At 50.8% G+C, this 23823-nt stretch overlaps 7 protein-coding genes across 7 annotated transcripts; 1 reads left to right on the forward strand and 6 right to left on the reverse strand.

Moving 5' to 3' along the window:
• Positions 1-156: 156 nt before the first annotated feature.
• Positions 157-1647, reverse strand: N7509_011877 (uncharacterized protein; the record flags this gene model as incomplete). Its single annotated transcript, XM_056636514.1, has 3 exons — positions 157-963; positions 1034-1492; positions 1573-1647. The coding sequence occupies 3 exons, from the start codon at positions 1645-1647 to the stop codon at positions 157-159; spliced, it is 1341 nt and encodes a 446-aa protein (XP_056482544.1).
• An 844-nt stretch (positions 1648-2491) lies between these two features.
• On the reverse strand, positions 2492-2975 carry N7509_011878 (Spo12 family protein; the record flags this gene model as incomplete). The annotated part of the gene is made up of 3 exons (XM_056636515.1): positions 2492-2579; positions 2648-2737; positions 2812-2975. 3 exons carry the CDS (start codon positions 2973-2975, stop codon positions 2492-2494), a joined length of 342 nt encoding a protein of 113 aa, XP_056482545.1.
• A 687-nt stretch (positions 2976-3662) lies between these two features.
• On the reverse strand, positions 3663-6253 carry N7509_011879 (Sad1/UNC domain protein; the record flags this gene model as incomplete). The annotated part of the gene is given in 2 exon segments (XM_056636516.1): positions 3663-5611; positions 5623-6253. 2 exon segments carry the CDS (start codon positions 6251-6253, stop codon positions 3663-3665), a joined length of 2580 nt encoding a protein of 859 aa, XP_056482546.1.
• Positions 6254-7616: 1363 nt separating this feature from the next.
• Positions 7617-9586, reverse strand: N7509_011880 (putative serine/threonine protein kinase; the record flags this gene model as incomplete). Its single annotated transcript, XM_056636517.1, has 2 exons — positions 7617-7912; positions 7981-9586. 2 exons carry the CDS (start codon positions 9584-9586, stop codon positions 7617-7619), a joined length of 1902 nt encoding a protein of 633 aa, XP_056482547.1.
• A 5679-nt stretch (positions 9587-15265) lies between these two features.
• On the reverse strand, positions 15266-15712 carry N7509_011881 (uncharacterized protein; the record flags this gene model as incomplete). The annotated part of the gene is made up of 1 exon (XM_056636518.1): positions 15266-15712. The coding sequence occupies one exon, from the start codon at positions 15710-15712 to the stop codon at positions 15266-15268; it is 447 nt and encodes a 148-aa protein (XP_056482548.1).
• A 1779-nt stretch (positions 15713-17491) lies between these two features.
• N7509_011882 (uncharacterized protein) lies at positions 17492-20025 on the forward strand (the record flags this gene model as incomplete). The annotated part of the gene is made up of 7 exons (XM_056636519.1): positions 17492-17650; positions 17709-17821; positions 17906-18739; positions 18790-18876; positions 18942-19237; positions 19295-19751; positions 19833-20025. The coding sequence occupies 7 exons, from the start codon at positions 17492-17494 to the stop codon at positions 20023-20025; spliced, it is 2139 nt and encodes a 712-aa protein (XP_056482549.1).
• Positions 20026-20508: 483 nt separating this feature from the next.
• Positions 20509-23385, reverse strand: N7509_011883 (vacuolar protein sorting protein DigA; the record flags this gene model as incomplete). The annotated part of the gene is made up of 2 exons (XM_056636520.1): positions 20509-23099; positions 23169-23385. The coding sequence occupies 2 exons, from the start codon at positions 23383-23385 to the stop codon at positions 20509-20511; spliced, it is 2808 nt and encodes a 935-aa protein (XP_056482550.1).
• Between the last annotated feature and the right edge of the window lie 438 nt (positions 23386-23823).

Below are 23823 nucleotides of genomic sequence, written 5' to 3' on the forward strand. Positions count from 1 at the left end.
ATCTATGACCAATTATCACGACTGTAAGAGTAAAAGTAAAAGTAAAAAGAAGCGGAGGAAATTTCAAACGTAGAACTTGACTTTCATAATTGGATTTCATACTTTGTAATAACTACCCCGCATCAAGCAAGTGGTACTATAATATCACAGGTCTATTTACAGGTGGCTCTTAGCCTTAAAACCAGCAGCCAGAAGCAGTCGATCCGACTCCTCACGCTGCCACTTCAACTTAGCAGCAATAGCATCCTTGCGCGAGCGGTTTTCCCTGCGACCTAGTTGCTGCAAGTGAACCTCATCGGGACCATCAGCGATCCGCAATGTACGAATACCAGCCCAGAGGTAGGCAAGAGGGGTATCCTGGCAAACACCAGCAGCACCGTAGGCCTGAACAGCGCGATCAATGATAGTCAGCGCGGTCTGGGGGACCAGAACCTTAGCCTGAGCAATCTCCTTCAAGGCAGACTTAGCATCGCCCTGATCGATCTTGATAGCGGCATTGAGAACAATCAAGCGAGCGGAATCAACCTCAATCCGCGACTTGGCAACCCATTCCAGGATAACGCCGTGCGAGGCGAGGGGCTTGCCGAATGTCTGCTTCTTATCGTCGTTGATACGGTTGATCATCCACTCGAGGGCCTTCTCGGCGGCACCGATGGTGCGCATGGCGTGGTGGATGCGGCCGGGGCCCAGACGGCCCTGGATGATCTCGAAACCACGGCCCTCACCGAGGACCATGGCGGAGAGGGGAACGCGTACGTTCTCAAAAGTGATGTGGCCGTGACCGTGAGGGGCATCGTCGTAGCCGTAAACGTGCAGCATGCGGTGCACAGTCACGCCGCGGGTGCCAGCAGGCACCAGTACGACGGATTGCTGCTTGTAGGTGTCGCTGTTGTGGGGGTCGGACTTGCCCATGACCAGGTAGATCTGGCAGCGGGGGTCACCGGCGCCAGAGGACCACCATTTCTGTAAAGGATCATACGTCAGAGATGGTTCTATATGGAATGACGGGAGAGACTGGCGAGGAGAGACTTACGGATCCATTGAGGACATACTCATTGCCCTCGCGGCGGATTTCCAACTCAATATTGGTGGCATCACTGGAAGCAACATCGGGCTCGGTCATCAGGAAAGCAGAACGGATCTTGCCCTCCAGCAGGGGAGTCAACCATTGCTGCTTCTGGGCATCGTTGCCGTACTTGGCCAGCACCTCCATGTTACCAGTATCCGGGGCGGCATTATTGGTAGCCTCGGAAGCGATCTTGCTCTTACCGAGGAGCTCGGCCATTAAGCCGTACTCGAGGTTTGAGAAGCCAGCACCTTGCTTGAAATGGGTCTTGGACAGGAACATGTTCCACAGGCCGAGCTTCTTGGCCTTCTCCTTCAGCTGCTCCATGATGACGGGGGTGGTTTGCCACCGCTTCTCGCCTTCGCCCAGCTCGGCAGAGAAGACGGCATCACCGGGGATACAGTCCTTCTCGACAAACTCCTCGACCTAGTGGAGGGGCAGTGTTAGCTTGAGATCGGATATCGAAGCCCGAGATGTCGGGATGGAGAGGGAAAGAGGGAAGTTACCAGGTCGAGGGTCTTCTTAGCCCGTTCGCTAACGAAGGGCTGGGCGATAGGAGGAATACGGGTTGAGGCAGACATGATGAGTTGATGGGGGAGTGAAAGAGCTGTACGAGTAATGGGGCTGCAGCGCTGAATATAAGTTGGCCCATCGAGGATTGCGGAGTAGCGCGGTGTGGAGAAAGCCGAGCGACGCGGGCATTTTGCCTCGGCCCAACGACCACTTTAGACCCTTTGGACACCACACCACCCCATCAATGAGAGACATCTTCGGCTATGATGGATTTTAGTTTGTAAAAAGCGGGCGAGGCCAAAGTATGGGCTGCTCATTTGATTTGGTCTGATTAGAAATCTTCCATAATAGTGCAACTGGCCACTTCATACTTAGCCGGGCTGCCGACGGCAAGCTCAGTAGGTGAGCTGACCTCGGGCAGATCTCCAGCCTTAACTTGGGAATACGAAATACGCAATAAAAAAGAAATAAAGAAATGCTACCCCTCAAAACACCCCCGGTCCAGTTCAATACATGTATCACATATCCAATTGCTCCTAAACCAGTCCCGAAGGAACAAATTACCAGAATTCCGTAGCCTGAAACCCCCGAATACACACACAAAAGAAAGAAAGAAAGATCGAACATAAAACCAGTCGAATCACACAGGTGAAGATAACAGAAGACATTGCGGGTCATGACAAAAGAAACCACAAACAAAAGAGAAGAGCCACGGTCGCAGAGTCTACTCCTCATCCAATCTAACCCAACCTCCGATATACCAATACCACATGGGTGGTGGGCCGTTCCATCGAGAACGACCAGCGTCACAGAGATGGGAGCCCAAAGTATAGATTAATAGAGGACGAGAAGTTCGGATGAAAGACGGTCGACTATCCGCGACAAAGACTCCATCTCAAAAGGATCAGCCGTCTATTCGACTGTCCGGCTTTGCTCGGCGGATGATTGCTCATAGCTTTTCTTTCCGAGCTTCGCGAACAGTGACTGTGGCTTGCCAGCACTAAAGAAAAACAAAACAAATATTAGCCTGGACTCCTAGGGTTGACATCATCGACGGTTTCGACATACTTCTTGAAACGCTTGCCCTTGATATCGCTCAATTTCTTCGTGCAGGGGCTCATAATGTCGTCTGAGGGCGAAACGTAGGCGGTTGGTTGTCTAGACACGGCATTAGCACCATCATCGGACTGAACTGCGATCATTCGTCTCGGCTCGTCTCAAGATGAACTTACTTCTCGCCGCTCTCCAACTTATCCTGCAGCATCTGGCGATGCTGCTCCATTGATGAGAGATCCGTAGACTTGAGATCTGTCTTGTCGGCGTTGGCATTGACGTTGGCCAGGTGGGTGTTGGTTGGGCGATCCGCGAGGGGCTGCGCGTGTGTTGTGGCGTCCATTTTGAATCGGGGAGAGGAAGTATGAGTGGGAGATAAAGGGTCTTGGAGTAATCGGGATCGTTCTTGAGTTCTGATTTTCACGCGAAGTGCAGATGGCAAGATGAAGAGAGATGGGATTCAGTGTGGATCGGATAAGAAGAAAAAACGTGCGGCTTGTTGGTGCAGGTGAGCGATGAAAAATGCGGCTTGATTGTTGGCCTGGCAACGCGAGCCCCGGAGATGGCCAGGGGATGACGCACCATTCCTCTGGGTTTTGTTGTTTTGGGGGGAGGTCTGGGGCAAATTAGCAAATTACGCTACCCGTTTTATTTGTTTGCTTTATAATTTGAGTTGGTTGGAGAATTCGATTAGCATGCATGAATTTGAATAGTACATGTTCACATCGTACAGTGGGAATCTGATCGTAATCATCCGAAACATAACACTCGCCAGGGCGAGACAAAGCGAAAGAAACCCTGGAGAATGCAAATGAGAATGAAAAATAAAATAAAACAATAACCCCCAGAGAACGCCAATAGATTATTTATGAGAAGAACCTCAAATGCACAAAAATACGAGTATGCGGCGCTCGGCAAACATTAGAGGGACATGAATGATGGGTGTTGGGCCAGCCAACGTGGAGCAGGAAGCCCCTGGTGTTTCTGTGGGGCCAGGGCCAGTGAAATGGGCTCGAAAGATCATCGAGTCTTATGACGTTCGTGGCGGGTCTTCGTCTGAGGGTGTCGAGGCCTGGACCTCGGACGATAATATCCCGTCATCTTCTGCCCCATTCAGGTCAAGATCCGTCGTATGACCGTTCAATACAGGTGGCGTACTATGCGACCGGTAATGTGGGCTTCCGAGTGTAGGTAATGTCATCGAGTCGGGAGATTGGGGTTGATCGCAATCAGCCTTGTCGTCCCCCAACTCCCGATCCACGTCAGAGGTCGGTGTCGGCGGTATATAGGCAACATTCGGGCTAGCGGGGCTATCCTGGGAGGATGATGTATCTGAAATGTTCCGCTGGTGGCCACCATTCTCTCGGTACGAGGAAGTCGGCCGCGTAGATCCAGGGCTGGCGGATGGGGATGCATAGATGGGGGAGGAGGACCGCAAACTATACGAACGGGCGACCATCCGCTGAACACGCGGGAACTCCATGTAATTACTCACCGAGCCGCGTGAAAACAGAACCAGGGCGAAACAGCACAAAACCATTATGCTCTGAATCACGGTGACTCGTTTCTGAAAGACAAGCTCGTCGGCTAGAACACCCATTTGGGCACTGAGCGAATGGACTTCTTGGTGGTAACGAAGGCGCTGGTGTTCGAATTCAAAAGCGACCGACTTCCAAACGTGGTCGTATTGTTCACGAAATTCCTTCAGCTCGCTCAGGACAGTGACATTCAAGTTCTCGAGGAAATTGGAGGTCTTTGATAGTTGACGTTTTTCGACCTTATTGAAAGCATCACGAAGAATCCGAGATTGTTCCTCGATATAGAGTAGTGACAAGGTAGAGTTAGACTCAAGCATTTGCAGTCGCTTGTGGACAGACTTGAAAAAGGATTCTTGCGTGGTCGGGTTTGAAGAGGGCGGTTGTGTTGAGGAAGGTCTGGTGGATTCAGCAGGCGGGTTTTGCTGGTCCTCCTTGGAGTTCGGAGTTGATTTTCCTGTGCTTTCGACGGTAGCATCCTGCTGCGCCGGCTCTGCGGCTGCGACTGGAGCATCGGGTGTCGATGTTACCACTTTAGGAGAGTCGCTCGCCTTCCTGGCATCCTCGGCAGCCTTGGGCGGGACAGAGCCTGAATTTGTCGCAGGTGCATTGTCCCCTGGAATGGCGGTAGTGTTCATATTAGACGGAGTGGCCGTCCGTCCCGTGGAAGTTGTGCCTTCTTGGGCTGGTTGCACAGGCGGCTTCTCATCGGGACCGCATCTTTCAACAGAAAGGCCCAGCAGGACTGCCTCGATCTCCGTAAAAGGGTTAGGGCATCTCTCCGCCTTATTCGGCTCACGAGGCTGCTCTTCCACTTGAGGCTGAACTTGTTCAGCTTCCGGTGCATCAACATGCTGGCTTTCCTGGATCGGCTGCTCGGCCTCGGCCTCAGCTTCAGCTTCGGCATGGCCGTGACTTTCATCATGCTTATACTCTTCCATCATCGTTGTGCCATGAATGCGGATCAAACTGACGGGACAGAAGAACTCATGACCATAATGAGTCAAGAACTCGATGCGAAGGTATCTAGCCCAGATCAACGAATTTTGTACCGCAAATGCCTGCACTTCGCGAGTATTTCGTGCCTCGTAAACTCCTAGCTCTTTCCACTGATCTGGTTTCGCAGGATATCGATCCGAAACACTGACCCGGAAAGTGTGGAAGATCGAACTGAAGAACTCGTAGTTCGCCAACACCACCGTATCCACCAAAATATCATCGCACAACTCAAGAATCAGGAATTTATTCTGGGCGCGGCATTCATTCAACATGTAACTATCCTTATTCTCGACAAGGACGGCCGACGAGCCCTTCGACTCGGAATTCGTCTTGAGCACCGTAGCCGCACAATCAAAGGACGCATAATTGAATCGCTCTTTGCACGTTACGCCCGCATCCTTTCGGCGCGATATGTCCGTTTGTGTTGTGCCCTGTCCTGGGCATCCTGGTTGGCACCTCGCTCTGAATTATCCGCATGTTGCGATGGAATTGGTGTCCCCCAGGCTGTTGGACTCGCCTCCGGCGTCTCACCGAACCCACCAAAGTCTAATTCAATTTCTCCGTCGTCTCCCAATGAGTCCAGCACATTATTGATTCCCGGCTGGCGTTGAGTGTCCTTCCCAGCTCCAACGGATCGTCGGTTCCCTCCCACATTATCAGCCGACTGACCAACCTTAGCCAGATTTTGTTTCTTCCAATCTTCGAACGAAAGGAAGCTCGCGCTATCAAGCAAGGAGTCTGCATCATGCTCCTGCTCTGTATTCGGTGCCACTGCAGCCGCTGTAGACTCCTCGGGTGTTGTAGCAGAATCAGGAGCGGTAGTATCATTTCCTACGATACCGGACGCTGCTGAGTCGGATTGCAATAACTCTCGGCCCCGTCCCCAGCGAGTCTCTAAGCATACAGGACCCTGAAAGAGCTCTGCCTCAGCTTCCCAAACGCTTTTGGCGGGGCATGTATTCCCTGTCGCCACCGCATCGCCAGGGCGTTGATTAGATTCCGGAGTAGCCAAGGTTCCCGCTACTAGAAGCGCTGGTATTATAATTTTCGAAGCATGGTGTGTCCACCCCAGCTTCACAGCTACCATCGTGTCACTCTAGGCGAGAAGAGCTCTGCACAGTGATACGATGAGGCCCTATCTTCCCCCAGCCACGCGTTATATCCGGTCGGTGGTTTTTATTTCTTGCTGTTTAATGGTCCGATAACCCGGTGAATGTAGCCCTGTACTTGTGGCTAATTTCGCACCCAGAAAATTTGATTTATGAGAAGCGCATCGTCGAGTTGATAGCGAGACCAATCGCGAACTTGGACGCTATCTTTGTGGGACGAGGACGAGGTGAGGACGAGAGTTGCGGATGAGGGGGAACAAGGACGGGATGGTACTCAGGATCGAGTGGGGGCGATATCGGGGCTGGCGATATTGAAGAGACGGTGAATACTAATTTGGAGGTTGGAAAGCAAGCGAAGCGACCGACCTCGGTGAGAATGCGAGAAGTGGACCTGGTGGCATCTCAACGGTTGGCCCGGGGTCACCGCCTGCCTCACCGCCGGTTGAACTGCGTTGATGTAGTTACTACAACTATAGCTATCTTGGAGGTTTTACGGGATGATTGTATGATAATAATTGTGAGTGATAATTGATTTATGTCATATGTGCTATTCACATTTTCTTCTAAGGTTTTATTTCTAGCTGGTAAATTCAAGCTCAAGCTCAAGCTCAAGGTGCGAGCGCGATGCAACGCAGGCGCACAAGTGCCGACGCTACTGCAGACCCACCAAGGCTGAGACGACCGGGAAAAAATGGTGGTCTCAAGGAACTCTTTGTTCAAGGTACAAGGTACTAGGTAAAGGAACAATGCAATCTTCACGGAGGGTGTTTCCCATTTGACAAGTCTTGGCTAGTTACAGTACATGATTGGCTTCGGTACATTTGTCAAACAGAACAACGACCGGATTTCCATCCTCCTTCCAGCACTTCCACATCATCATTCTCATCCTTGGCCACAGATTGCCTTTTTTCCCCAGTCGCAGCATTAGTCCGTATGCAATAATAATAAAAAGAAATTCCTCCCCAAAAACAAATCCTTCCGCCTTCTAGTCTTTTTGGTGCTCGGCGCCTCCGTACACTCTGTCACCCATGACCCAGTATAGTACATGAAGGGGAGAAGAGAAGAACGAAAATCTGGTCGGACCGGTGGGTGATATAGTCGACCAAAACATAGACGCGAGGGCCTTCGTCGGTTGGGAGAGCAGGAGACACCGGCAAGCAAACAAAGCCGAAAACAGAAAGTGATAAGAAACAATTGCCGATTAGTTTATTGTTGGTCATTTTTGAACTTTTTTCCCAACTGAATCGAAAGAAACTTGCGCAATAGGACGTATGGGCGACGAAAATAGGAGAAAAAAAAACAATGATGAGATTGAGAAGGGAACACAGGCATATAATTATGCTACAGGTGGAGGTCATGCCATCCGCCCACGAGATCAAGATCGTCATCGAGACTGCTGTCGTAGTGGAGAGGGAACTTGGCGGGAGCAAGAGGAAGCTTAGAAGCTTCCATATTGTCACGGCGCCAATCTTTTTCCATGAACAGTCGACGACGACGGTCGAGCGGGGGAGATTCACGTTTAGGTCGGCCTCCATGGTCGAATCCAGAAGAGCCAAGACCCCAATCGCGTCGCCAGTTGTTCGCCGATCGCTGGGGACCGAAGAGCTCACGAGTCTGACAATTGCGACGTTTGTCACCTAGCTGTGACCACTTATCCAGGTTGGATTTCTTAGGCGAGTCCTGGTGAAGAGGTCGGGCGTGCTACTGGAAGTCCCGGTATCACTGTCGATCTCGAAGGATTTGGGCTGAATGGCACGGGGTGCACTGAGCTGATTCTCCATTGGGATAGCGTCACTTGGAAGAGCGGAGTCCAGCTCGCGCAATTCGGACAGGGGACTCGATGGCGAGTTCCGGCTTTCTTGGCTCCGGCTTTCTTGGTTCCGGCTTTCTTGGCTCCAGCTACGAGAGTTCTGCTCGTGTCGTTGCTGGATGGCCGCGTCCTCATTCTCCGATTCCTCCTCGTCCCAGAGATCACTCCAGCTCTTGGAAATCTGATCACTGTTGGAGTTCTTACCGAAAACCATGGACAGGGAAGGAAGGGGCTTGGTGGCGTGACTTGGGAGGGAGCCGGTTATAGGGACCGGGTCGGATCGAGGTAGGACAGATCCCCGAGCCTTCAGATGATTGAAGGAGCGGAAGGACTCACCCATCGCCGAGTCCAAAACAGAAGCCATAGACGGAGTGTCGAGGTGGGCCGAAAACCAAGATGTACCCGCGACCTCCGAAGGTGGGAAGAGATCTTCCGTATAGCTTTCGTTGTCCGGGATGACGGACAATTGGCGGGAGGCCGGTGCAGGGCTTGACTTGAGCATCTGGGTCCATGGGAACGAATCACCTTGGTTGATGGCAGGGCTCTGGATAGAGGGCGTGCGGAGAGGCTCACGGTTGGCACTGGCGGTGACAATATCGCGATCCTCAGTACAGAACTCGTCAAGGGACTCGTCATCGGTGGTGAAGGAGACAGCGCGCAAGATGCCATCGCGCACATTCGACAGGGACCGTTTCGCTGGGTCAATAGCCAGCGCATGAGTCAAGATTTCGAAAGTATCCTGAGACATGTTGGGGAAAATGTCAAACAACGACTGGCGATCGCGCACGTAGTCCGAGAAAAGAACATCAGACTCCGTGGGAGCAGTAAAAGGGTTGCGAGAAAATAAAATATTCAATAAACAGATGCCGACAGACCAGATGTCGGCTTCGGCAGGAGAATACCCGACAGAGTGGGGCTCGTACTGTTCGGGAGCCATATAACGATCACTTCCGACACAGGCCTCGTGGCACAAGGACTCACGGGTTGCCAGGCCAAAATCACCAAGCTTCATCGAGCCGTCGGACATCAGGAAGATGTTCTCGGGCTTGATGTCACGGTGGTAGAGGCCGTTGGCGTGCATGAATTCGACGGCACTCAGAAGCTGAAGCATAATATCGCGGACATGCTCGGTCTCCAGGGGGCCACGATCGTGACGAATGGCCTCGTAGAGATCCCCGTTGGCACAGTACTCTAAAACGAGGTACATGTGAGCATCGGTCTCAAAAGAATGGATCAAATTGACCAGGTTCTTATGTTGACCAAAGCGGCGGTGGGCCTCCAACTCTTCGAACTGATCATCCATTGGGAAGGGAGTTGAAGGGTCAGTGGCAGCATTCTTAGTCAAACACTTGATGGCAACATCCTGACCGGTCGTAGTGTCCGCGGCCAAGAAGACCATACCGAATGATCCATGGTTGAGAGGGGCAATGGTGCGGAAACGACCATCCAGGATGCGATCCTTTTCAAAGTTGTCCCGAAGACACTCCATTTGTGATGACATGATGTGATATATCTCAAAGAAGAGACGATAAGTGGAAGGTAGAGTATGCAAATGGGTCGATGCAAGAGTAAAGAGCAAGGGCACCGACGGTAGAGAGAAAATCTATGAACCGCTCGAAAGCACACACGTGGAAGGCACGCGTCAAACAGCAACCAGGCTTATGAGGGTGATTAATAGTCAAGAAGAGAAGAATTCAGGCCTGAATCTCAACGGCGAGAGGGTTCAGAGGTGAGGTCGAAATCGGGACGAGCTGAGGGATTTCGAAAACTCGGATGTATCATAAAAATATACGGGAGGTGAAGAAAGTTGATAGATAGACAAGGAAAGGTGAAAAGACGAGACAGCGCAGGGCGCGGTTGAATGTGGTGTACCCGGGTGGGTGATGACGCTTTCAAGGAAAATGTGTAAAGACCGTTATGTGCTCATTTGTATGTCGTTTTCGTTTGTTGGGTGGCGATGTTGATATAGCCGCACAGTGGACGAAAGAAATGGATGTGTCACGAAGGAATGGACAGAGGTTGGTGATTGACAAGATTGCAAGGTTGAGAAGAGTGGCCTGAAGAGACGAACGGTGGAACCGAAGATAATTGTTTGAGTTTGAGTTTTCGCTGCGTAAGATCGTAATTGAGAAAGGAGATAAAGCAAAGAAGTCGAAAGGAGCCTTTGAACACCGGGTTCAAGGTTGGGAGCGGCCGGGACTCTGGTTGGAGTTATTGAGATTAATGAGTCATGAAGGAGGCCGATTGAAGAAATGGAGAATTTAGACGATAAATCGAAGAGAACAAAGAATTCTAATCGAGTGACAAATCGAACCGAGGAGATCAAGCTTGATAGGCAAGATTCTCGAGTCGAAGGAGTCGGATGGGGATCCTGGGGGAGCGCCTTTATATTCCGAAGAGCGGAAGAGCCGGAGTACTCAAGACCAGGTTCCCGAACTGGACAACAGGCTTGTTGTTCAGTCGGTTGTGCGCAGATGATAAGTATCCAAGATCCACGGATGAAGGCCTTCGTAAAGGGTTGGCAGGGACGAAGGCAACACGAATCTGAATCGTCGAGCCGTTACTTGACGAGAGTGTAGACAGGCGATGACGAAGAGATATTTGTTCAGATTTGAGAGTATATTCCAGAAGGAAACAAATGGAATCGAACGGGCCAATACGGGGGAGATGAGCGCTCTTCAAAATGTATCGAATCAAGCGATATATGAAGTGGTTGGCAGATCGCAGTAGGCAGAGCGCTTGGGAGTCCTGGGTAAGACGTATAGGGATGAGAGTAGGAGGAGTGGCGAAGTAGAAGTGGAAGGAGACGGAAGGTGAAGGAGAGGGGGGAACGAGGGGAAGAGTAGGATGAAGAAAGGAGATGATGGAGGGGAAGGAGAAGGAGAAAGAGAAAGAGGAGATAGCGTCGAGGAACGGTTAAGAGAGTTACAGAGGGAAGGGACGATCAGGAGTCACGGCAGTCACGACCACAACCTGAGTCACCCTGGACGGGTCCCCCATATTCTACGAGTACTCGGATGGTGTACTCACTCCGTCCCCAGTGGGTCTATTACTCTTACCATACACGTATGGAACCGTCCTCAGTGGGTCTCTGATCAGCATAGCCTTCACAACCATTGGAACCTTCCGGCCCACGGGCTACTGCACTCGGTATTGTATGGAAACGGCCTTTCCCATACCGCCACGCAATCCCGAGGCTGCCATCTTCATGAACCTTCCAGACATTCCATGACCCTTGGGCGGCGTCACTCCAAACCCAGTTAGGATGCTGGGAGTTCCTACAGTATGTCACCGCATGTCATATGGCAACAGGATTCTTGTACGCTCCATTCCATTATGTGTACGGAGTAGGAGAAGGAGTAGTACTCCATAGTTCCTACAATACAGTATACTTCAGCGACTCTATCTTGGGCAGCAAGCAGTACCGTCTATCGCCATATCACCATTGTTGATCTGCATGCAACAGACCAATCCATGGTTGTCTCCTCCACACCACTTCCCCCTAAACACCAAAACAGAACAAGTCCAGTCGGGACCTGCAGTACGGAGTCCCGAGTATACTTCTGCACCTTTTCCAGTGAGAGCAGCATATTGCATCAGCAGGGGCAGCGTCCACCTCTCCTCTTCCTCTTCCTCTCCCCCCCCCCCAACAACTCTTCGCGGCCGAGGGCGGATCCAGGTGGCGCACTAAACCTAATCCGGTGGACTGCGCAGCGGAGTCTGGGGCAACAGCCAATGGTTGCCTGTTTTTGAAGCACTATTTCCAGGCTGCATGACGCGATAAATGGGGCATGGCGTGATCCCCTATGATTGGTGACCCAGTTGGCCCCCTACTGCAGGCCCCGGAGTTTCTTTGCCGGCAGGTACTGAATGTACTGCATAGGCTTTGTCCCGAAAGCTGTTGATTACTGCCACTACCACAGCATGAGAACCTTTGGGAAAGTATGGGGCCGAAGCCACGATGCGATTTGGCCCCATCTATCTTCCTATCGCCCGCCGCTATCTTTGGTATCGGCTACCTTACGCGCCCACTATACTTAGCAAGCAAGATAACAGGGTGAAGAGCACGATCTTTGCCCTATGGTACAAGACCGAGGTACGGAGTACCAGATACGAGTAGCGCCCAGTTACACATCATGGTGCCGCCCATGCTGAGTTCTGGCGCGCGGATTCTTGAGACACATATTGTCTGACCCAGTCCACCTCTTTGCGGGGTTCGGTCCATTCAGCGATGTCGATAACTTTATGTACACATTGTAGATTCATCAGCATTGCTGATCCGATCCAGTGGACCGTTGACTCCCTCCTTACGGGGAGGGGGGAAGAAACCAAAAAAAGAGACACGTATTACAACAGGTACTCCGTACATGTATCTATGTATACAGCAGTCTGAGTGTGGAGCGGGCTTCCCCGTGGTCACTGCCACGGTCGAGTAAACATCACCACCACACGCAAGCCAACCGGTCTACTTGTAATGTACAATGGTCTTCTCCCAACCACACTGCCCCGTGTTTGGACACCCACGCAGCCCACGGACTCTCTCTCCCGGTGCCGTGAATCCAGCGGTGAAGGGAGGAGTTCTAGCCCTCCACTGACCGCCCCCTGCGAGGGCCTGCAAGGTTTGTCCTTGCATCTGGGCGAGGCATTTCTCTGAGTGGCACGACTCGCTACCCTCATGACGTGGTTTCACAACCATCACGCGATGAGCTTCCTCAACCCTCCTTCGTTCCCTCGGTGATGTGATCTCGACCACCCCTCTTCTTCTTTGGTACGAATGTGAAGCTATATCGTGATCGCGGTAGATCATGGTCCGCCGAATGGCGAATCCACGTCAACACGCAATATATTGCAGGGGCCAGATCTTCTATGGCGTGCACGACTCAGTTTTGGTGGTGGCTACAGACAGCCCTCCCCTTCGGTCCCTTCAATCGGCCGTCGCCGTTGCCTCCCTCCCTGCCCCCCCTCCCTACCTTCGCCGACGCAGGCAAGTCGACGCAGGTGGGTTTCGTCATTTAGGTTGGATGGGTTCGATGCAGGTCTGCACGGCACGGAGACTGGCAGAGTCGCGGGTCGAGTCTCAAACGCGCCGAGAAAAGCTATATCCTGGCGACTGTGATAGCCTTCCTCAGGTCTATCCTAGATAACTCCGCACCTCGTCTCCCATGGGATACCCCGTAGTACGGCCTACTCCATCCTATAGACTGTAGATTCCATCCCCTCGGGGCGAACTCATCCCCCCCTCCCGTCATGATGATCATTGATGATCCTATGATTCTAGGAGTTGCAACGTGGTCCGCTTTTTGGGGGCATGTTCGGCAAATTACTCTTTTCAGGGATTGCTCGTCTGGTCGATCAACATGAGACGGCATCCGACTCCGACCTACTCCGTAATGGGTTTGCGTTTGCGTACAATGACATCGACCCCCATCAACATGATGTGCGATGTGATTTGGATATGCAATATGTGTTATCTAGGGTGCTATTCCATATGCGATATTGACTGCGAGTGGCGAGCTGTCCCATCGTATGTTTCGATTCGAGACTTCCAGAGGTCGTCATGTCCATCGGTTCTAGGGGGAGAAGTTATCTATGGTTTACAGGGAGTACCTTAGATTAGGCCAGCCTCGGACTCTACGGTCCGCGATAACGGGAATTTCCAACGTGAATATAACTCAGTCTAACGAGCTGTGGTAGGCCAAAGATAAACTTGATAACTTGTCCATAAGTTCATAAAGTTCCCCTCCGTAATGGTACAAGGGGAGGGGAGCCATGGAACGCGATGGCTGTTATCGCCCTTATTTTGGGCCTATCAGTCTCCCCGCACGATCGTCATTCCAAAGTCATCTCCAGATGAATTCTAATTTCTGATGGGAAAGGGGGGTTGGTTATGTGCCGCCGATAATGGAAGTATGTTTTGACCTGAGCTGGCCTTCGTTTGGGAATTTCTGAAGGAGAGGGAGGAGAGAGGGGGGAGTGGGAGGTCAGCTTAGGTAGACCACAAAGGTACCCCCCCTATCCTAGATTGGACTAGGGAGACCCTATATCTGCCACTTGATATAATAATGATCTCACTACTCCGTACCCTACGAGTACTCCGTTCCAGATGTATGTACGTATCTCATCCCATTCGTATTTTCTTTTTCCTCCAAGCGCTCCAGCCAGAGAGACCGGGGGAGGGATAACAGTGACACCATCGTCTCACCTTGGGGCCAAGGGGCTGAGCCAAACTAGCCCCAAAGAGGAGCATCATCGTGCAAACCATTGGAACTTTGTCGACGCTACCCCAAACCAGCTGACCAGGGCGTTTCCCCCGGATTCTGGTCCGAACGGGGACAATTGAAAGATAGCGTCGTCTTTATCCCACAATACCAACAATCATGCTCCACATTGGAGTAAATAAGAGAATTGGCTTTTCTGCCGTCCACCCCAAATCAAAATTATAGAGTAAATTCCGGCGTTTGATCAAACGATTGGCCCGGTTGGCCCCAATAAACACCCTCCACGAAAGCAATGACCCCTTCTTTTTTCTGATTACGCCCACACTTCCAGGGCTGAACTGCAGCCATCGTTTCCCATTTCTCACTTCTCATTTCCCATCAAGGTCTCGTGCCGCGTGCCTCTCATCGTTCCTGTTTTACTTTGACTTTAGAGGGGGCCCGGCACTTTACCTCGATCCGAATTGTACAATCTCCAGCATTGCATTGGACGATGTACGGAGTACAGTAGGACAAGGTACAGATCGACGGATGGTGCGACTCCCACGGACCAGCATGCCCAAGGGGGGGTTTCCTGGTCATAGCACCAGCACTGGCAGCACCGTAGCTCAGCTTTCCAGGGTCGTACGCAGGCGGCAGCGCAGGTCGCAGGTCGCAGGGTACAGGTTGCACTAAGCATGCCATGAGCCCAGCTTCTCGTAGGTCTGTTTTTCTCCGTGTGCGACATAGCCCTCCGCTATGCGGTCCCAACAGAAATCGAATCGTTCGTTGCCTGATGCCAGGGGAGCATTTTATGCGCAATGTTTCAAGTTGTTTAGTGGGTGGTTGGTCAAAGGAAGTAGATTCGAGCGACGAGAACAAGGTCAAGCACGGAGTGCAGTACTGTAGATATTTTTATTCTGGTATCAATTTACAGAATTATGCTCGCGATGCGACATTTCTATCCCTTGTCTCTTTCCATCAACTCAAACTGAATCAAGAGCAGTCCATCTATCCCCAATACTCCTCTCAACCTCCCTCGCCGTCCTCCCAACCATCCCTTTCCAAAACTCCGACGTCCCATCCGGGACTAACTCTTCCACCTCCAGCGAAATCAACGTACTAAACACCCAATCCTGGCACTTCCTCGATCCATCTCTCGGTGCAGGCTCAGACTTGATGACCTGGATCACCTGCAGTCGCTGCTGGGGAGTCAACTCAGCCAGCCTACACAATCCGAGGGCCTGCATGTCCACAATATCGGTATTGGACCTTGACTCGAACTCGTACCAAAGTCGGTACAGGTCAATCAGACGCACATGAAGCAGGTCTCCCGTTGTGTTTGGCGGCTGATGGATCATAAACCCCCAGTGGGAACGGTGGTTGGGATCCTCGCCGGAGCCGAAGACTTCTATCGATAATTGGTAAGCCATGGCTGCATTGCGTTAGCGATGGCTTCGTGCTATGCACTTGTGATATGTAGATATGTACGTACATAGCTACCGTAGATGCAACGGGCACCGCTCCGAGATTGTCCTAGCCGAGATTGTATGGCTCGAGGGGTAAAACGAAGCGATCAACGGGCCTTCGTGCTGGTTGATGGCCTATATTCTCAGGCACCATTGTGGACTGCAGCACGCTTCTGTCTGCAGGCGTCTTGCATCTCTTGGTATCAAACATTCTGGTTCTCATAGCGATGATCTTTGTCGGAATTCTCAATAGAGAGAGATCACGCTTATCGAGTTAAACCGCTACAACGTAGGAAGCAATGGCAAGTAATGCCGATCTACAACATGTGTCCAAGTAAGGCGCTTGGTATGAGCTCAAAACACCATGTGTTACCTCAGTTGCTTGCAAGTGACTGGTCAAGTTTCTCCTAACGGTTGCCAAGTCAACAAACCGGGGTACATACAAGGTGAGACGATGAGTATTAAGATCCGCTCCCATTCTGCCACTTGCAATACAGATGTCAGAACAACCCAATAATTGACGCATCGGCTCAAACACAGTCAACACTGAAATCTACGGCTCTGTTGCTAACCCTGACACGATTCAATTCCACTTGATCCTCTCAAAGCGGACAGGGAAAACATTCGCCACCGGTGGGATACATAACTGTATGTACATACTCGTAGAAACTGCCACATTCCATCTGCCCCGTCAACGTCATTCTGTAATTCATATTTCGCAGTTCGCAGCTTTACTGTAATCTACAATGTAAATGGTATCCACTGAGATCTCCAATTTAGATTACGTGGATCCATGATGATGATTATGATGTGAAATATGATGATGGGTATGATGATAGACATGTCTGAAACGGACTGGATCTGCCAACGAACGCGGGTGCGGTGGGGTCCGCCGCTTGCAACCCACCTTTGTCGATTTCTATTTCCGTTCCTGACCAGCGCGAAAGCATTGGTCCTGGAGCTCTGGTCGGACGGATGTTCTGGGCCGATTTCTTTTTTTGGTCTCTGTCTTTAGTCATTCTATTTCCAGGTTCAAGTTTCTTGCAACGCCTGTTCCGCGCGCGCACGTTCTGGGTAGGTGGTGGGTGCAACCTGCGTACTCAGTTGTTTTATCAATGGCCAAACGCTTTCTGAGTCAACTAGTCCCGGTGGCGTCGGTGGATTCGAGAGCTATCGAAGGTCCCTGTGCCGTTAGTGTTGGGAGCAGGTCTAGTTTGTCTCTACTATGTACGAGTATGCTTATACATACTACAGAGCAATGTACATGTAGGACCGCCATCCATTGACCTGGTAGTAAATCTTTAAGTTCCAATGTCTATACTAGTGGTTTGAGTCTTTACTTAGGCCCAGACGTTTTAATGAAAATATTCAACTTTCAACGTTTCCAAGATTATTCCAAGGTTGCTACTGGTAGTGGCTGGGAGTACTGCCAATACCTATTGGTACTACCTAGGTATATATCTCCGCTCAAAGTGGCATTCACCCTAGGACTACCTGAGTACTAGTAGGTACTATCAGCAAATTATCTCGATTAACCAAATCAATTGTACAAGTACTACCAGTACTACCAGTACTACCACTACTACACTTCTATGACTTCCCAACAGTCACGAGGCCGAGTCAGAGATGAATCATAAAATGGCCAGCTCCAATTGGCTCAAATCGACCAGGAGCCCCACCTGCGACGAAAAAAAAGAAGAACATCAAGGAGTCGCTGAGATGTTATCGGCTCCATGATGCACCATGAGCAAGCGCTCTTTCGAGGAGTTAAGGGGTCCTCCCGAAGCAGATCACAATGGTCTGCTGGCCATCCAAGATTTGCTCTCTCCCGATGAGCGAGAGCCAACTCCACCATCCGGACCCTCAGGCTCCAAGAAGCCCCGGAACTTCATCGCCACGGTGGTGCGCAATCCCCAATGTCCCTGATCTGACTGGAAAAAACGGCTAATACCAAGCATAGGCCTGCGAAACATGTCGCCTGAAGAAAACCCGATGCGACGAGTCGCGGCCGAGATGCGGGCTCTGCAAGACCCTCGGTCTCGAGTGTGTTTACAATGAGCGCAAATCATCCAAGTAAGCCCAACCCAATTGATGATCGTGCCTCGTCCAAATACGAAACCATATCAATTTTCCAACTGTAACTAATCAAATCAAAAGACGAGACCAATCTTTAACGATGATCATGAGTACTCTTCATCGCCTGGAGACAAAATTGGAGAACATTCCATCATCCATATTGAATGACATTCGTGGCCAAGTGCACCATGTTGTCGATAGTCCCAACTCGGCACATCAATCGCCTGCAGCTCGCGATGATAATCAACCGGCGGCGATGTCAACATCGCTCAGCTTTACCCCCGCAGCCGGGGATGGATATGACTTTGACTTTGAAGAGAACAACGCCACTCCAGATGCCTCCGGCCGTACCTCTATCTCATTCAGCCAACACGGAGTAATTCTCTGGCCGGGTGCGCGGCAGATCCTTCCTGATAAATTACTGAATTCCTACAAGATGCTCGGAAAGAACTACGTGATCGAGTTGGAATCGACGCGACCACCACTCCCGATGTTCACCGACCCATTTCCCCTACACGCCGGAGAGCACTGGCTGGAAGTTCTCCCTATCACAATGATCAAGGGCCTGGCCGATGCCTTTTTCAGCGTGTTCAACCCCTTTACTCCAATTATGGACAAGAGCTTTTTCTTCTCCTTTACCCTTGGCTCTGCTATTGAGAGCAACTTCGGGTATACTATGGAGAGCTGTATAGTTCTCAATGTTCTTGCACTGGGCTGTTTAGCTGTATTGGCCTATCAGGAGGGGAACTATTCATTGTCTGATTCTCGTGGAACGAATTTTGAGCCACCGGACTGGATGAATGTGGTATACGAGGAGCAGTCTGGGCTGAGGTTTTTCAACGAGGCTCGTCGACGCATTGGCTTCTTGATGTGCGACAACGACATACAAAGCTGTCAATTCTATATGCTATCCTCGTATGTACCTCGCCACTATTCACAACATATTCCATACTAACCGTCAACAGGATATACTATAGCCAGATACTTCGGCCAATGGACGCCTGGGCTATGATCCATCGTGCTGCAACGTGTTGTTTATCAATGCTAACGAAGTAAGCAATGCTCCTTGCCATTCATCCGTGTGAATTTAAAGTGCAATATGCTAACCAAGTTCTAGCCATGATGTGAACTTCGACCAATGGGAAGGCGACATGAAGTCTCGCGTCTACTGGAACTGTCTCATGAACGAAACCATCCTTGTCCAAGAACTTCACCTCCCACCAAGTGGTCTATCGCGCCTCGAAGAGCGAGTTCCAATACCCAAGTTCATTGGCTTCCAAACAACAGGCTACATTTCAACCCGATACCCATCATCGACCCTAGTCGACGATTCATACTTCCAATACCACTTCCTCGCACAGGTGGCCCATCGAATTATTCTCACTCGCATCCGCCATTCCCTCTACTTCTACTGTTTGTCAAACCCCAACGAGTATTTACTTCTATCGAATATAGCTAACAGCTCACTAGCCGATTCGGGAGCAATTCCTTTGCCCGCCGTCAACACTGAACTCCACCACCAACTTGAACAATGGCGCACCAACCTCCCACCCGCCATCAAATTCTCCGACCCCCAACCAGCAACTTCACATCCCACACCTGTCGACCCTTCAACCTCCATCCACCCGTCACCATCTTCAGTTGCATCTCCAATCCCCGCTTCGCCTCGACCACAAGATCCACTTCGCCCCCTCTCCCCAGCAGTGGCGGTCACAGACGCAATGCTGCGAGGTCGACATATGATCGCTCAGTTCCACATCGGCCGACCATATCTGTACAAGGCACTTCGAATTCCGAATCTCCTCACCGATGATGATCTAGAGCAGATCAAGAGTGGGTTGCGAAATGCGATGGACTGGCCTGTCACGCAGGGGATATTCCGGAAGATGAAGAGTTGCATCCCGATTAAATTTGCTTTTTGTTCACAGTGAGTCACTCTATCCTTCAATAGCTTTTCTGTTTTATCTCCCCTCCTCCACCGGACTGAGCTGATCAATACCCGTGATAGATTTTTTGGACAGATCCTGCTCTTCTATTGCATTGCACACTCGCCTAGTGCACGTGTCCGTGATACATTGCCTGCAGGCTGGGAACGCTGGAATGAGGAGATGTTGCATTTCCTGGATGACTGCGCACGACATAGTCCTGCCGTGGCGCAGGATCTAGAATTGCTGCGGTCATTGTGGCCGGTGCATGAGTAAATGCGCCTGTTACCGTTCTGTATAGTGGCCTTGTTGGCGTATCCTTTTTTTTTTGTGATGATGGGTGTGGTCTCTTTAAATGGTATTTGCATGGAGTTGACTGGGTTGGGGTGTTTACTTTGCAAAAAATTTGCGACGATACAGACAATAATGATAGATTCCGAGTTCTATACCAGCAATATTTACGGCGGTGTGTTCATGAAAAAGGGTATTGCGGAACAAAATCTCCCCCTCTTGTAATGTGCAGCAAATGGGAAGAGTCTGCTAGCTAGGCAGCACGAAGCCATACCATAGAAGACAGAAACGGCATGCAAATAAAAGAAACGATGATTGAAAATCTCCAAAGCTTATAAGGCCCATTCGTTCGAGGCGTCCGAGGCTGTTATGAAGGGTTTGTCGATTTGCTTGATGGCATGGTCACCACATAAGATGCTAGTAAATCGGTTAGTACGGGGAACAGACCAGGAGAAACAAAGTAGAAACTTACCAAGCTTCGGCAACAAGTCCGTCTAGTTCTTTGACGATCTCCTCCCTCCGCGATGTAGAGATGTCGCCCTTGCTGAGCTGTGCTTGCAAATCTCGAATATATTTCTTCTTTCCTCCAGCGCCTTCCAGAACCTCCTTGCCTAAGCAGTCGCTATGGAAGGCGTGCTGGCATGGAAAGACGAAGAATTGGCGACTCAGCAAGGGTAGTGAGCAGATCCAGCATTTCTCTCCAGGTTCCACGATGGCGTAACGGGAATCTAGGTCGGAAATCTCATTGCGAATTTTCCGGGCCGTCTGTGCTGAGTTATCCATCTCTCGGCGTAATTCATCAATATGGCGCGAATATTCTTCCAAGGCGGCGCAAATTTCATCTTTGAAGTCGTCAATGACAACGAAGTCAGGGAAAAAGGGGATGAGATCCTCGATGCGAAGAAGTTCACAGCGGCCCAGGAATGCCATTGCATCTTTGATACCTGTTCCTGGCTGTCGGATCTTTTTCTCGGCCACCAGTAGCCACAGTTTCTTGCGGAGCTTGTTGTTGCCTTCAGGGCGGTCGGCAACGATGGCTGCAAGATCGATGTCGTTGTGGTCCAAAGCCAGCTCTACTGCTTGCAGGTACTGGCCCATGGTGCTGTAGATGTGAATGCATGACTGGACTCGCTTGTGCTGAATACAGAGTCGAAGGGCAAAGTCTGCGTCGTAGGGAGGTGGTGAAGATGACTGTGTCTGGAGATATGTGAGAAGTCCACCTTCAGAGGAAGATGGGCTCGAGGCATGGATTGAGATGAGTGTGTTGTGCACAGCTGCGGATGGCTTAGGATGGTTGATGATGATGTAATTCAGGTAGCGAACTGCCTGATTCTGGCTGAGGGAGACATTGGTCGTCTTGTTGTAATTCAATAGGGCAGGGATGAGCTTCTCGGGGTCGAGATTCGTTTGCCGCATGAGGATCTCTATTAAACCAGTAGCAGTATGCGTCATGAGCACACTGCTATACTTGTAAAAGACATCAGGCTCGCTTTGCCGTTGTAGGACGTTGAGAGCCTCCGACCACCTTTCTCTTTGAATCCAATATGATAAAACGTAGTTATGGTCGTTGGCAGCGGTTGCAAAGAAGAGCAGCTCTTCTTCTCGCCCATGGCTGCTAATGATGTCGTAGGCGGTCTTTTTGTCCAGGTCTGATTTGTAGTTCTTCACGAATTCCTGGAACTCGCTTCGGACACTGCCGAGTTGATCCTGAATCTCCCCAGGGGTAACACCTTCAATCAATTCTGCTTTCGTAGCAATATCATCATCCAAAGAATTGAGCTTTGACATAAAAAGCTCCACAAGCCAGCTGGCTACCATCAATCTCTGCATTATAGATGCTTTCTTGTACATCGATAGTTGCGAAAGCAAGTATTTCCTCAGGGCATCGTATTCCTTGTTGTCCACCATGGTCAAGCACACCTCCTCAAACCCCTTGCTGCTCTTGCCCCATACTTTGGCGGCTTCGAGGAAGTTGCCTTCTCCGGCCAGGAAATCGCCCGATGCAGTCAAGATAGCGTCTCTCTGAGCCTGGCTCTTGGCAAAATGAAGTGCCTCGTCGAATTTTTTCTCCTTAAGAAGAACTTTCCACACGTCCCTATCTTCGTCGTTGGCTACAACCTCGAAGATTTCTTGGCCGGTGAAGAGCCAGTAGGTGTTTTGTGTCAGATCAGTCAGAAGACCCAAGGCACTTTGTCTAGGCTCCAGAACAGCCTCATCGTACACAATCTCCCCATTGAGGCGATTGACGGCAACCACTCTACCCTCGACAAGTGCCAACACATGCCATTGGGACAAGGTCACAGCAGAAATGGGATCCTGTATTAGCTTCTTACCACCCCGGGCAGACTGGGAGGCAGGGAACTTCGATCGGGAAATCATTTTGGCCTTTTCAAATGGGGCCGAGGATGCAAGCTGGCCATGATAGATACCCTGCGAGCTAAGCCATGCAAACTCCTTTTCGGTATACCCCTCTGCATGAGCTCCAGATGAGGAGGACGAGGAAACAACCAGCGAAGAAGGTGCAGAGGCAGAGGGATTCGAAACATCATGCGTTGATGGCGTTTCGCGTTGAAACAGATCTGTATATATAGACCCACCGCCTTCGCGCCCGTGCTTCGCAGATCCCGTACGACCCAAGAAGTGCGTCAACTTCCCATATGTCGCGAGAAGAATTCGCCTTTGCTCGGGCTTTGAGGGGACAGGTTCAACAGAGATCCCAGTCACTGGGGAAGCTTCCGGCACTTTGTAAACCGCAGTGACATACTTCTCCTCGCGTCGATAGAACTCCGTAGACGGCTCGATGTAGCTCTCATAGACATTGCCGTCGGTGGCACCTAGTAATATTTCACGCGTAGAGGCAGTTGGCAGAGAGGGGTTCCAGGCAACACTTTCGATGGATACACCCTTTAACCGGGACAAGGCCTTGGGCTGTCGCGACTGAGTGTGGAGGTAGTAGTTCTCGCCGAGGGTGGTGCTGATAATCAGGTGAGACGCAGAGGGATCGAGAAACATGCGTCGAATGAGACCAGTCTCCGAGGACTTCTTAGGGAGGTCGATATCTGCCGTGAGGGAACACAGTTAAGCTCCGAACGATGCGGCCTAGCATTGCGGGGTGGGACATCGCATACCATCAATATCCTCAGGGGTATCTAGATCGATCCGAAGAATTCGGCCTGTGGAAAGGGCCAGCACTAGGACATTGTTGGCGACTTGGGCTGCCACGAAGTCCGCGGCGATCTGGAACTGGAGCTGCACTCGTTGCACGTCGAAGATGGGGAGAGAGTCGTCTGCGGGCTCCGTAAGGTTGTTGGGAGCAACATAACTGCTGGATCTTCCCAGCGCCATGATGCGCAAGATCCAACTATATCATACCGACCCTCCAAAGAATAGGAGAAAGCTAGTGAGCTTCGGGGTGAGCTTGATGGCGGGAAGAGGACTGGGAGCTGGTGAAGTGGAATGCGGAGGGCTGGGCTGGGTTGCCGTTTTGCCTAAGGCCACAAGGCTGCCACAGCAGGACTACATAGTAATACTACAGAGTAACACATATTTAATAGCCTGGGTTGAAAGCTAGACTGCTAACTAGCAAAAAGAAAGAATAGAAGGTTACAGAAATTATGTATTGATTTATCAAATATTTCCACTGGTTTATTGCTGGGGTATCATCCATAGTCAAGATGCAATAGTTGGAAAGATAAACATGAAACTGTGTAGGGGTATCTCCGAATTCAACTCGGCATCACATCACAACACACTCTCGCTCCGGCTTCCGGGTCTTCTCTTTCG

The sequence above is a fragment of the Penicillium cosmopolitanum genome (genome assembly GCF_028827165.1).
Source record: "Penicillium cosmopolitanum strain IBT 29677 chromosome Unknown utg000011l:1.0-3548175.0:1.0-3550911.0, whole genome shotgun sequence".
NCBI classification, from domain to species: domain Eukaryota; kingdom Fungi; phylum Ascomycota; class Eurotiomycetes; order Eurotiales; family Aspergillaceae; genus Penicillium; species Penicillium cosmopolitanum.